This window comes from Chamaea fasciata, unplaced genomic scaffold (assembly GCF_029207755.1).
Source record: "Chamaea fasciata isolate MVZ Bird 193981 ecotype frontalis unplaced genomic scaffold, bChaFas1.0.hap1 SCAF_143, whole genome shotgun sequence".
NCBI classification, from domain to species: domain Eukaryota; kingdom Metazoa; phylum Chordata; class Aves; order Passeriformes; family Sylviidae; genus Chamaea; species Chamaea fasciata.
Window position 1 is genome coordinate 1 of NW_027094228.1, and position 13,571 is coordinate 13,571.

Below are 13,571 nucleotides of genomic sequence, written 5' to 3' on the forward strand. Positions count from 1 at the left end.
GTGGGCTCCGCTCCATGGGTCACTTCTTGGTGTGGCCTGAGCCTGTCCCCTGCACACGGGGACATCCCAGAGCATCCCAGTGCGGGGGGACCCTGTTTGTGGAATTGGGGACCTCTGGTGCTCTGGCTGTGACCCAATGGGGTCCCCACAAAAACGAGACCACCCCAGTGTGATGGGACCCCTCTGTCCCATAGGCCCCTTGGTGCTGCAGGTGCCGGCACGGCCACTGCTGGAGGGGGACACAGTGACACTGCGCTGTCGATGTCGGTGGGACCTGTTGGTCACTGAGGTGCGATTCTTCCGTGGGAACAAGGAGCTGATTAAGACCCTCCCCAGGACCGAGCTGTCCCTGTCCCCTCTGCACCTGCACCACAGCGGCCGCTACCGCTGCCGGGTCTGGGTGAACTCCGGGGTATCACGGGGGTGGCAGGAGTCAGCGCCGGTGACAGTGACAGTGCATGGTGAGCCTCACCCCCACAGCCTCCCTGGGTCCCCTGGTTGGGGACCCCCAGCACTGCCTGCAGACCCCCATTACTGCCCAGATCCCCCATCTCTGCTACGTGTCTTGAATCCATTCCCGCCTCTCTCACAGGATCCCCCAGCCCTACGTGGGCACCCCCATCTTTCCTGTAAACTTTTCCTATGTCCCCCCATCACTGCTTGAGTCTCCCTCCTCATCTACACATCCCTCACTGGGTCACTTCGCCCATCTCTGAGTCAACCCCACCCCTCCCTGCTCTGCCCCCACCGTCCCCAGGTCACACCATCCCCTCCCTGGGTCCCCACACCCTCCCTGTGTTCCCCCCCCCCTTCTCCAGGTGTCCCCTCCCTGAACCCCCCCATGTTCTTTAGGGTTCCTTTCCAGGCTCTGCCCCCCCCTCTTATTCACTGGGATTCCCCTGCCCCTCTCCACCCCCCCCTCCTGCCCCGTGTTCCTCACTGTCCCCTGGTGTCCCTCACTGACCCTTGCTGTCCCCTCTCCCACAGAGGTCCTGCTCTCGGGGGTGTCCGTGTCAGCACAGCCCCCCGGGGGACAGGTGGCACTGGGGGACTGCCTGGTGCTGAGCTGTGCGGTGGCCGCGGGGACAGGTCCCCTGTCCTTCACCTGGCACCGTGGGGGCTCAGGGACACTGCTGGGCACCGGCCCCAACCTGGAGCTGCGCCGCGTTGGGGACAATGACAGTGGCCAGTATCACTGCCGGGTCAGCGATGGGGACAGCGTAGAGGAGAGTGTCCCCCTGAATGTCACCGTCCTGGGTGAGCAGGACCCTCGGGCTGGGGGTGATCCCAACCTCAGCACCCCCATCCCACCTCACCAGATGCCAGCCCTGTCTGTGTCCCCACAGTGCCCGTGGCCAATGTCACCATCACCCCCGGTCCCCTGTCACACCAGGTGCACGCAGGTGACCCCGTGACCCTGCGCTGCTCAGTGCAGGTGGGCTCAGCCCCTGTCAACTTCACCTGGCTGCACAATGGCCAGGAGGTGGCCAGGGGTCCCGTCCTGGAGCTTGGGGACGTCAGTGTGGGACATTCGGGCACCTACCAGTGCGTGGCCACCAACCAGCTGGGACAGGACGGGCACCGCGTGTTCCGGGCACTCAGCCCTGAGCTGGCCCTGGAGGTGACACCACGTGGACACTGGAGCAGAGGTGGGGTCACACAGGGTCATTGGGTTTGCTGGAACCCTGGAGTGATAGGTGACCCTAATGTGTGTACCTTCTGTCCCCAGTAGTGGCCACAGGGGTTGGCGTGTCCCTCCTGTTCCTGGTCCTGCTCGTGGGTGTAGCTGTGGGCTGGCACCGGTGGAACAACATGGGTGGGTGACAATGGGGGCAATGGGGGCCCTGGGGAGGTGAGAGGCCACCTGGAATGTTGGGGTGATGGGTGACACCCACAGCTCCTGAGTGCTCAGGACCTTTGCTCAGGGTCCTCAAGGATTGGGGGTGCTGTTTGAGGGTATTGTAGGGATGTTGGGGCTTCTTTCAGTGACCTTGGAAAAATTTGGAGGGTCCCCCTCCTTGCCAGAATTGGGCTTCTGGGCACTCACAAAGTCCAGAGCACTTGGGTGGTTCAGGGGTTCTGGGGGGTATCAGGGACGATCAGGGGTCCTGGGAGAAATTGAGGGTCCAGTAGGGTGCCAGGATTTCTGAGGGGGCCTTGGGGACCCCAGAGTTACCTTTCCCCTCTTTCCTTTCTAGAGTCCAGGAAGCAGCAGGAAAGGTGAGTGTGGGCTCAAACCACACTGTCCCCTTTTACCCCAACCCCAAGACCTCCCATTCCCCCCCACACATCCCCTTTATCCCCGCAGGGCCCCTCCGGATCCCCCGGCCCCCCCAGAGGAGGGGGAGGTGCTGTACACCCACGTCGTGAGCACCAGGCAGACGGGGGGTGAGTACAGGGTGGGACACACACACAGGGACACGTCACCCATGAGTGTCACCCCCACTCAGATCCCACAGCCAGTGTCTCTCGCAGCGTCCCCCTGTGCCACCGCGCTCCAGGATCCCCAGGTGACCTACGCGGAGCTGCGGGGACCCCATGGGCGACAGCGGGAACTCAGTGACACCTACGGGAATGTGCTGTGACACTCGGGGCTCCAGTGGGCACTGGGGGCTCTGGGGGAACTGGGGGGCAGTGGGGGACCCCACCCATGGGCAGCCACACTACTCCAGTGTGCTGGCACCAGCCCAGCCCAGTGTGTGGAGCCACACTGAGGGTCCTCAGCCCTCTTCCCCCCCTACCCAGAAGAAGGAGAAAATCACCCATGGGAATGTCTCTGCTGAGAAGGTGCTGCTGGCAGTGCTGAGATCAGCCACTGGCTGCCTGAGTCTGCAGAAGGAACAACCCCCTCCTTCCTTCCTGTCTTCCTTCCTTCCTTCCTTCCTTCCTTCCTTCCTTCCTTCCTTCCAGCCTTCCTGCCTGCCTTCCTCCCTGCCTGCATTCCTGCCTTCCTGCCTGCCTTCCTGCCTGCCTTCCTGCCTTCCTTCCTGCCTGCCTTCCTGCCTTCCTTCCTTCCTTCCTTCCTTCCTTCCTCCCTCCCTCCCTCCCTCCCTCCCTCCCTCCCTCCCTCCCTCCCTCCCTCCTAAGACCAGGAGAGATCACTCATGAAATCCTCTCAGGGGCAAAACAGCGTCAGAATTAGAGATATGAATTGAATTTATTGGAGACAAAATCAGGGCAGAAAAAGGAGAAGTCACAAAACCCTTCCATACACCTTCCCCTGTTATAAATAACTTTGTTGTCATTGGCTTTTAGTATTGTATTGGCTTTTGTTAATTAGTTCTATGTAATACAGTTTGTAATCGTATTTAAACAGCTTTTGATGTAGTAAAATTTGTCAGCCTTTTGACCCTAATCGCTGTGGAGATTCTAAATTTTCATGTGATAAATATGTTTTTGTTTAGGCTCTCGCAAACCATCAAAATGGAACCTATTTGCAGTGCAGTATAACATTAACTGTTGCAGAAGTAGCTAATGCCTTGATCTGTGTAACTAACTGACAATGGTGAGAATAATGCAGATTATTTTGTGAAGTAGCTAACATTGATTTCATCTACTGCTGGAGTATCTTATCTCTGTGGTAAGATAACATTGAAAAGAACCAAGTAAATGAACATTGAAAGAAAGAATGCAAAGAGGAATCTACCACTGACTCGTAGGTCACCAAGATTTGTCAAACCACAGAACAGGTGCCTTGTGAGGAAATAAAATATATCGATTTCATCTGCAGTATGGCATTGTAGTGGTTTCAGGTTTGCCAATTCCTGTATCCGAGTCACGGCACCAATTAGTGTAGTGGTTTGAGTGCCCACAAGAATGATTTACTTTTTCTACTGCTGTCCGATAAGATTGTGAGAAAAGCAGAGCAGGCCTAAAGCTTAAAAGAGTATAAAGACAGGTTTAGTAACAAAACTACAGGAGAGAAAACAAAAATAATAAGAATCAGAATAAAACCTTCAAAACACTTCCTCTCTTCCCCACAAACTCCTTTCTTTCTCTCTGACAACATGCAGAGAAGACAAAACCTAGACTTTAGCTCAGTTACAACCTCTAAAATAGTCTTTCTTCAGTTCTCTCAGAGAGAGAAGTCTCTTCTGGTTGGCCATGGAAACTTCCCCACAAGAAAGAACAGTTCTCTTGTGGCTTTTTCATTCTCACAAAACCAGCCGCCTCTGAATCTCCATTTGTGAAGTCCCTCCCATATCACACAGCCTTCCCACAGCTGCGTAATGGGCCATGTAAACTCATGGGGTACCATTTTAAAGATGAACGGTTCAAAAGCAAAGGTTTTCTACATCTCTAGGAACAGAGATCTTTCCTCTTTCTGAGGGCAGATCTTCATCTCATCTCTCTCTCTGTTCAGGCGTCTCAAAAGATCACAACTACTTCAATATTTACTTAGCTCATCACAAAAACCTTTGCTCAGATCTACAATTTGTATACTCTCATCTCCTAGAACATCTTAGAGGGATATTCTAGTATATCACAGTCCATTCCCATGGCCTACAAAAGATTTTCAGCCGAAAACCAAGGCATCTTCTCCTTCTCTTGCCATCTAAGATTCAACTCCTCCTTCACTGACTTTGATGTCTTCATATTGTCTCTCTACGTGGCTTCACTCTGTCCTTTCGTCTCACTTAAGAGAGGATTAGTGCTTTGCAAGTTCCATCCATGCAGAGGAAGAGTTTCCATTCTCCCAATCTGCAGAGGCCGTGATGGTTCTCCCGGGCAGTGGCCGAAGGTGGTAAATTCAGGCCGTGCCGGGGCTGGGCCAGGATCTCCGGGGTTCTGGCTGCATTCAATTTCCAGCTGCGGGGCCGCTCCGCACGGCTGCAGAGCTGCCCCTGCTCTTGGCGCAAGATCTCTCCAGCTGCTGGGGCCTCTCCCTCCGCAAGGGGTCTTGGTGCCGGTGTCTGGAGCTGTTCATAGTAAAGAATTCTTCCAAAGCCGCGCTGGGGGCTTCCCCCGTTCCTCTGCCCGGCAGCGCTGGGGGCCCGGCCCGGCCCTGCGAGGCCTCCCGGGGCCGCCATGGGGGCGGCTTTAGCGGCAGGATGTCAGCAGCCGCTGGAGGCCCGATCCGGCCGGGACGGGGCGTTCTCTCCTCCCCTGCCCTGCCCGGGAGCCGCCGGGCCCGGCCCTGCCAAGGCTCCAGCAGTGGCCGGGCCCGGCCAGGCCGCACCAGGCCCGGGGCCACGCGGCGGAGCGGGGCCGACCCCGCCGGCACCTGGGGACCTCTGCCCAGGCGGGAAGGGAAGAGAAGAATTGTTATAGATAACCGTGTGCCTCCAGCAGTGTCCAAGGACCCAGCACGCTGTTTGCTGTCCCTTTTATACCTTATTTATCCCTTATGAATATTTAAAAATATGAAGGAGTCAGTCTTGCTTCTCACACAGTTTAATCAAAATGCTGAAGTTTGGGTACAATAGAGGGAACAGGGTCAACTGCCCGCCCAGCACTGGATGAGGGAAGTGTAACAGATGCAGTGTCTAAATTCGCGTAATAAAATTGTACCTGGTAAAATTATCTATTGTAACTAAAACCTAGATTCTCGGTAGCAATGTCTCCAAACTTCCAGAGTCCATTGTCCAAGCTGTGAAACCACAAAATTTGCAACATAAACAGTGGAGATAATGTGGAGACGGCTCATTAATCAAAGGTGGGCCGCATTTTCACAGCTACTTAAGAATCTGATACCGATCTTGATGGAAATCTAGCAGATGTCCTCATCAAGTGCCCCAAAAGAAGATTCAGTGACTCTTTCTGGACTTCTTTTCAGTTCTTCAGGAAATCCCTTCAAAACATCCCTCGGGGAGAGAAGAATATTGAAATAGTCGTGCACTGCCTCAGGGCATAAAAAATGTCTAACATTGCTGCCCTGAGAGTCCGAATTTGTGGGCAATACCGGAAAGCACCCTTGCTGCTGCCTGGTTGTCCACCCAACATCCAATCGATGTTGTCCTGATTTATCGAGGCATTTCGAAATTGATTTTTGAAATAGCTAAATAAATCTTTGGATTTTGAATTGGCTCTTGATCATTTATAAGAGATGGACGAGCCCTGTGGGGTGCAGTGAAGAGGAAGAAGGGACCACGGAGGGGAATCGATGCCCCTGAGCGCTGCCAGTGTCCCCAGTGGCACAGCAGACTCACAAAGGTGTCATGGGAACCCTACTGTCCATCATAGGGTCCTGGCAGCTCCATGTTGGTCACTTGTGGATCCCAAGGTGGGGCAGGGCCAGGGGACACCTGGGGAGGCCCTCAGAGCGACACTGGTTGTGGGGACCTGGGTGGGGGGTGACGCCCGTGGGTGACGTGTCCCTGTTCCCCCTGTACTCACCCCCTGCCAGCTCAGTGCCCATGATGTGGGGGTCCAGCACCATCCCTTCCTCTGGGTGGGGTCCTGTGGGGATGATGGGGGTCTGACGGGTGTCTGGGGTGGGGGAATGTGGAGTCCTGTAATGACCCTCCCACTCACCTGTCCTGGAGCTTCCTGGAGGCTGCGAGGGAAAGGAGAGGGGGTGACCATGGAGACCCCAGGACGCCTGAACCTTCCTGGGACCTTGGCAAATCCAACCACCCACAGGACCCCCAAATCCCCACTGGAGCCCCAATTCCCACCAGACCCCTGATTCTGCCATGGAACACTCCAAGAACCCCTGAACTCCCCAGACCTTCTGCACCACTTCAGTGTCCCCCAAGCCCCCCAGTGTCCCCGATCCTCTGTGCCCCAGAACCCAATGCCCAGACGAGAGAGGTACCCCCCACACTTCCCCAGGACCCCAGAATGATCCCCCAACATCCCTGCACAGCTCTCCAAGAGCTCCCCAAACCCTCCAGGAGCTTCCAGTGCCATCCCAATGTCCCTCAAACCCCACTCAGGGACGCCCTTGGAGCCCAACCAAGACCATCCAAATTTCCCCCCAAACCCCCCAGGACCCCCAGCCGAGGTCACTGTGGGCTCAGTTTCCCCCAGCTCAGGGGTCCTGGGTGCTGCCCTGTCTCTGCCCCCACTCTGGGGGCTTCCCCTCACTCCAGGACCCCCATTCCCCCCATTGTCACCCATCCCAGTGCTGCCAGCAGTGACAGCCCCCGATGACAGCCAGGAGCAGGAGCAGGAACAGAAGGGTCCTGCCGACATTCACAGCCACTGCTGGGGACAGAGGGGGACACATTGGGGTCACCCCAACTCCAAAGGTTCTGAACACCCCAGTGACCCCGTGTGAGCCCACCTGTGACCCAGGATGTGCCAGGGGTCACCTCCAGGGCCAGCTCAGGGCTGAGTGCCCGGAACATGCGGTGCCCGTCCTGTCCCAGCTGGTTGGTGGCCACGCACTGGTAGGTGCCCGAATGTCCCACACTGACGTTCCCAAGCTCCAGGACAGGACCCCTGGACACCTCCTGGCCATTGTGCAGCCAGGTGAAGGTGACAGGGGCTGAGCCCACCTGCACTGAGCAGCGCAGGGTCACGGGGTCACCTGCATGCACCTGGTGTGACAGGGGACCGGGGGTGATGGTGGCATTGGCCACGGGCACTGTGGGGACACAGAGATGGGTCTGAGGAGAGGGGGAGGGCTGGCAGCCAGCAAGAGGGACAGGGACACGGGGATGAGAGTTTTCTGGAGCATGCTGTGGGTGGGGTCACCCAACCTGAGGGTCTCAGTCACCCAGGACAGTGACATTCAGGGGGACACTCTCAGCCACGCTGTCCCCGTTGCTGACCCGGCACTGGTAGTGGCCACTGTCATTGTCCCCAACACGCTGCAGCTCCAGGCGGGGGCCAGTGCCCAGCGGTTCCCCTGAGCCCCCCCGGTGCCAGGTGAAGGACAGGGGACCTGCCCCTGCAGCCACTGCACAGCTCAGCACCAGGCGGTCACCCTGTGCCACCTGTCCCCCGGGGGGCTGTGCTGATAGGGACACCCCTGAGACAGGGACACCTGCAGGAGGTGGGGGAAAGCAGGGGACAGTGAGGGACATGGGAGGGGCATTTTCGAGGGGCAGGAGGACCCCAGTGAGAAAGAAGGGGCCCAGAGCTGATGGGGGGCATGAAATAAAACCCCAAGGAATGATGGGGTGTTCAGGGAGGGGACAGCTGGAGCGGGCTGAGGGGGCACCACAGGGAGGGTACGGTGGGACCTGGGGACCATGAGGGGAGATCAGAGGGGAGTGGGGATGAACCAGGAATGGGTGAAGGGACCCAGTGAGGGATGGAGGGACATGGAGGGGGACCTGAGCAGTGATGCGAGGATGTGGAAAAACTTCAGAGGAAAGATGGGGGTACCCAGGAAGGGCTGGGGCATTTTGCGAGGGACGTGGGAAAGGATGAATGACCTCCGACAGGCATGGGGGGTCCAAGCAGGAATGGGGGTCCCAAGGCAAGGCAGGGGACGCGAAGAGGCTGTGGGGGCTCCCCGTGCCCATCCCCACACTCACTGTGCACCGTGACGCGGAGCCGGGCGCTGCTCTTCTGCACGGCCCCCCCCTCGGAGCGCACCTGGCAGCTGTAATTCCCCGAGTGGGAGACCCCGGGCACCAGGAGCTGCGGGGACACCTGCGTGCCCCCCACCAACTGCCCGTCCTGGTAGAAGAGGTGCAGGAGGCGGGTTCGTGGCCGCAGGGGGCTGGGGCTGCTGAGGCAGCTGAGATTGAGGGGGGACCCCTCAATGAGCTCGGGGGGACCCTCCAGCACCGGCACCGTGAAGAGCTCTGGGAAGGAGATGAGGGGAGGACTGACTCTGAGTCCCCTGGGATGTGGCTGTGGGGGTGTCAGGATATTGGGGTTCCAGCCGTGGGAGTGCTCACCGTGCACTGTCACTGTCACTGGAGATGACGATAATGGCCAGAAGCGCACTGAGCCCGCACAGTGGTAGCGGCCACTGTGGTTTGGCTGCAGAGGAGACAGGGACAGCTCGGCCCCCCTGAAGTACTCCCCCAGATCCTTCCCGTCCTGGTAAAACCGCACCCTGCTGACCGATGTGTCCTGCCTGACCCGGCAGCGCAGTTTGACCTCGTCGCCCTCCAGCAGTGTCTGTGTTGGCACCTGCAGCACCAGCTGGTCTGTGGGACAGGAGAGTCCCATCACACTGAGAGGCTGGAGACAGGTCAGAGGAGGGTGCCCATGGCACCGCAGACATCTGGGCGGAGTCTCCATTGCACTGGAGGATCCCAGGAACACCAGGAGACGCTCCGTGGCACAGGTGTCACCAAGGGGGTCCCATCACACTGGGATGCACTGGGATGACCCTCAGTGCAGTGCCCACGGGCTCTTGCACCCGAGGGGTGTGAGGACGCCCACGGAGTGGAGCCCACCCAGACCTATCCAGAGGCCACTGTGAGCATTTAAGATCCCCTCTCACCATTTAGGACTGTGACGGGGGGGCCGAGCCCACTGCCGTGTCTCTGACACTTGTAAGTGCCGCTCTTGCTGACAGTGAAGCGGTTCCAACTGTTCTGCCCCCAGCGCTGCCCGTCCTTGTACCAGGTGGTGTCACCGGCGGTCCCCAAGCCCTGGCAGGTCAGTGTCACCTGGTCCCACAGCACCGCCGGCCTCCAGGGGGGCTCCACCAGGAGCTGGGTGGTCTGGGCACCTGCGGGTGACAGGGGACACCAGCCTGCCAGGGCCACCACGGGGCTGGGGACAGCAGGGCGGGGACATGGCATCCCCTGAGGACTCACCAGCGAGGCCGAGGGTGTGGGCTGGAAGGGAGAAGGGACAGATCAGGGCGGTGGTGGCTCTGCAGGGACAGCACCATTTGGGGGGACATGGTGTGATGTGTCCCCAAACTCTCCCCAAGGGTAGCACCGGTGTAGCACAGAGGTTTTGCTGACAGGGACACCTCAGTCACCCTGTGCTGAGGCAGGACATGGGGTCACTGTGGACCCCCCATGCTTGCACAGGTCACGACCGTAATCCTCACAGCACCTGTCCCGACAGCCACACCCCCATGGCCCCACGTCTGTGACCCCTTTCCCCCGGCACCAGTCCCGCTGGCCCATCTGCATGGTACGGGCATGACCCTTGTCCCTGTCCCTGCATCCCTGTTCCCCTGTCCCTGCCTTGGGGACCGCAGGGGAGCCCGCAGCCCCCCTGTGCCTCCTCCCCACCGGTCTCTGCCTCACCAGGGCCCATCCCCGGGGTGTCAGGCCCGTGCCCGGGGCACTCACCCCACAGGAGCAGCGCCACCTTCCCGGCCATCCCCGTGTCCCCGGCCATGTGCACTGGCTGTCACTCGCTGCTGTGGCCACCGGTCCCCTGGGTGGCCGCTCTTCGGATGAGGAGGAAGGAAGAAAGGTCACACCTCGTCCCCACGTGTAGGTGGCCCTTGGTGGGGGCAGGGTGGGGGATGGGTGGAGACACAGCAGGGGACAGGCTGGGGACATTATGGGATAGTCTGGGGGCTCAGTGGGGGATGGTGTTCCCAGGAGTGGGGGCCTCAGGGGATGTGGGGAACCAAGGCCGGGTGTCCAGGAGAATGGGGGTCCAGGGGAATTGGGGTCTCCATGTCTCGGGGGATTCACGGATGGGGGTCCTGCAGGAAAATTTTTCCCCAGGGGTTTTGGGTCATGGAATATGGGTCCCAGGGTTGGGGGTCCAGGGGTGAAAAGGGGGCCCCTGGGAACTGGGGTTCTGAGAGGAAGGAGAAGCATTCCATGGGATGGGATCAAGGCAATGGTGGTCCTGTGCAATGGGAGTCCTGCGATGGGGGTCCCAGGGAGCAGAGACCAAGGGAATGGGGGTGCCATGGTTGGGTTCCCAGGGGAATGGGGGTCCCAGGGATGGGCAGTGGCTGGGTGGGCACGGGGGTCTCAGCTCCTGCCCTGGGTGCCTCAGATTTTGGGGTGACTCAGAGCCCAGCAGAGCCCTCCCAGTGTGCTCATGGCCAGGGGGGCACCCCAGGGTGGAGGCTCTGGGTCTGTGCCCCACACACCCCTGGGCTTTTCCCATCCCCCCATTTCCTGGCTCAGCCATCCCAGGGAACACCTGAGCAGGGAACGGTGGGGGGATCCCAGGAAGGGGCCAAGGGGGCTGGGGGGTGCAGGCAGTGTTTGGGGGCTGTGGGCGATGAAAGATTTTCACTTTCTCTTTCCTGCAGCAGAAGGAAGAGGCCGTTTATGCTGAGCTGAGGCCGTGGGTTCTGTCCTGGGGGACACATCCAGAGGGGTCCTGCCCTGAGGGAAAAGGGCTCCTCTGCTGTGGTGACACCTGGGTCGTGTCCCAGGGTCTTGTCCCAGGGGATTCCTCGTTCTGGGGGTGCCACATCCTTGGGGATTCCTGTCCCAGAGGTGGCACATCCTGGAGGGTCCTGAGCATTCCCGCTGTCCCCAGTGGGTCCCTGTGACACCTGGGCTGCCCAAACCTAAGGGGCCACCAGATAGAACCTTGCCCTGATGATGGTAAATGCCCGGCTAAATTTGGTTTAATTCCCTGATGCCCAATTGGCTGAGACAAAATTATACAGCCATGAAATAAAGGCAACAATCTTTTCCGAAAACAATTTTTTTCCCAATAAAAAAATAACTTCACCAAAAATCAAACTAACAATGTAAAAAATGGTCTGGTCGATAGAATCCTTTTAATCATTGGGCACCCAACAAGTCGCTCACAGTAAAAACACAAACAAATCCCACAAAAATGAGACTTTCTGGTTCCCTTCAGGAGCCCATTGGTGCATCCCACAGCAGCGTTCACTTGTGGATAACACAGAGTGTGGAACCTCCCTGAGTGTCCAGCAGGTCCATGGGATTGTTCGCGGCCTGCTGGGCAGCAACCCAGCCCACAGGGAAGGCTTTGGCTGGGCCACATTTAGGAACTCTGCCCATTTTACTCCTTCCCACCCTGAAACTTGATTTACTTCCCATGGCTTCTGCCCCCAACAGGGGAGAAACTCTGTCCATCCTTGGAACAGAGCACAGGAATCCGTGGAAATGCCCGTATGCCCCACAGGGTCTGCTTCCCTGGGAAATGCACTCCACCCTGCCCTGAATTCCCCTGCCTGGGCACTCCCTGCTCCTGCTGGGACACCCCTGTTCCCCAGATCCACGGCTGGAGCCCCTGCTCAGTATTTCCACACTTTTCCTTCTCTTCTGGTGTCCGCATCCAGAACACAAACATTCTTTCTGGGAGGTTCCAAAGGGCTGCAGGTTTTGTTCAGAAAGGAGGGTCCCGGTCAGGATGTTGAGCAGATGGGTGTGGGATCTGCAGAACTTCTGGGGCTCTCTCAGCCCCTTGCTGAGAGGGACAAAATGATCAATTGCTGCATTTCCGGACTGCTTCCCTCACAGCTGCCCCTGCAGGGGGGTTTGCAGCCAGCCCTGCTCTGAAAACCATCCAAGGCCCTCGCAGAGCCACTGCTTGGGCTCCCATTGGCTTTTGTGCTTCTTGCAGGGCCCAGCAAACCACAGCCAGGCCTTTTCCTGCCACAGAATTGTCACCTTTGCAGCAGCTCTCAAGCTGCCAGAATCAAAGCCAAGGGGGCGGGGGGAGCCTCAGGTCGTGGCTGCCACCTGGGGCTGGCCAGAGCAGGGCTGGCCAATGCCCATCCCTGTGCACTGGGGCTGGGCCATGGCTGGGCCCCGCACTTGGATGGCCACTGGCTTCAAGGAGGAGGAGTTGGGGAGCTCCTTCCTGCCTGGGGCTCCATTCCCGAGCTGCTCTTGCTGGCTCACATCCTGTAGGGGATGAGTGAGAATGGAGAAGTCTGGACCCCGCCTGGAGCTGCCATCCCCCAGGACAGGATCCCCTTGGCCATCATGTGTCCCCCCCAGGACAGGATCTCCCCAGGATGTTGCAGTCCCAGAGCAGGGAACCCCTGAACAGGACACAACCCTCCTGGATGACCCCAGAATAGAACTCTTCCCTCTGCACAAACGGCATCTTCCTTCTGCTGCAGGAGAGAGAAAGTGTTGGGGGGGGGGGGCAAAGCTGGATACCCCCATCCGCCACAGCCCCCATATCTCCTCCTGCTGGACCAGAACCCACTTTTCCTCTTCCCCAGAGTCGCCTCAACCTGTTCCTTGCTCAGGTGCTCCCCAGACTCATCAAGCCATGCAACTGAGAGGTGTGAAACTGTGGGAGAAAAGAAGGAAATGGAAAAGAAGAGATGAAAAAGCTCCTGGGGGTCTGGGGAGACAGCGACCCAGAGCCCCTCGGAATCTGCCTGTGGTGATCCCCAGGTCACCAGCACCTTGAGTGGGCTCTGCGTGGCTCTGGGTCACCCCAATATCTGAGGTAGCCAGGAAAGGAGCTGCAACCCATGGACCCAACCAGCCAGTGCGCATCCCTGGGCCCCCCATTCCTCTGGGAACCCAACCAACAGACCCCCATTCTTTATGTTCCACCTCCCTGGGACCCCCATCCCAGGACTGCCATTCTCCAATATCTCCATGGCCCAGGACCCCCATTCCCAAGGAACAGTCTCCCCCAAATTCCGTCCCCTACAATCCCTCTTCACCCATGGATTTGTTTCTCCCAGGACCCTCACATTCCCACATAATCCCCCATTCCCCCGGCACCCTCATCCCTAGGACCCCCATCCTATGACCCCAAATCCCTGGAGCCAACATTCTTCTGGGACT

The 13,571-nt window shown here is 58.6% G+C and overlaps 1 protein-coding gene and 2 long non-coding RNA genes across 4 annotated transcripts; 2 read left to right on the plus strand and 1 right to left on the minus strand.

Moving 5' to 3' along the window:
- Window positions 1-194: 194 nt before the first annotated feature.
- On the plus strand, window positions 195-1,824 carry LOC136304663 (Fc receptor-like protein 2; the record flags this gene model as incomplete). The annotated part of the gene is made up of 4 exons (XM_066208148.1): window positions 195-461; window positions 988-1,257; window positions 1,404-1,649; window positions 1,730-1,824. Coding segments are annotated over 4 exons (878 nt in total), but the record flags the coding sequence as incomplete, so codon positions are not given.
- Window positions 1,825-2,197: 373 nt separating this feature from the next.
- LOC136304672 (uncharacterized) lies at window positions 2,198-3,959 on the plus strand. The gene is made up of 3 exons (XR_010724731.1): window positions 2,198-2,220; window positions 2,309-2,388; window positions 2,476-3,959. It is a non-coding gene; the product is annotated as an uncharacterized lncRNA (long non-coding RNA).
- Window positions 3,960-5,394: 1,435 nt separating this feature from the next.
- LOC136304673 (uncharacterized) lies at window positions 5,395-7,309 on the minus strand. 2 transcript variants are annotated; one of them, XR_010724733.1, is made up of 4 exons: window positions 7,229-7,309; window positions 6,475-6,496; window positions 6,337-6,399; window positions 5,395-5,804 (listed from the first exon to the last, which is right to left on the minus strand). It is a non-coding gene; the product is annotated as an uncharacterized lncRNA (long non-coding RNA). The 2 variants fall into 2 exon arrangements; XR_010724732.1 differs by lacking the exon at window positions 7,229-7,309 and having other exon boundaries at window positions 6,475-6,583.
- Window positions 7,310-13,571: the final 6,262 nt, after the last annotated feature.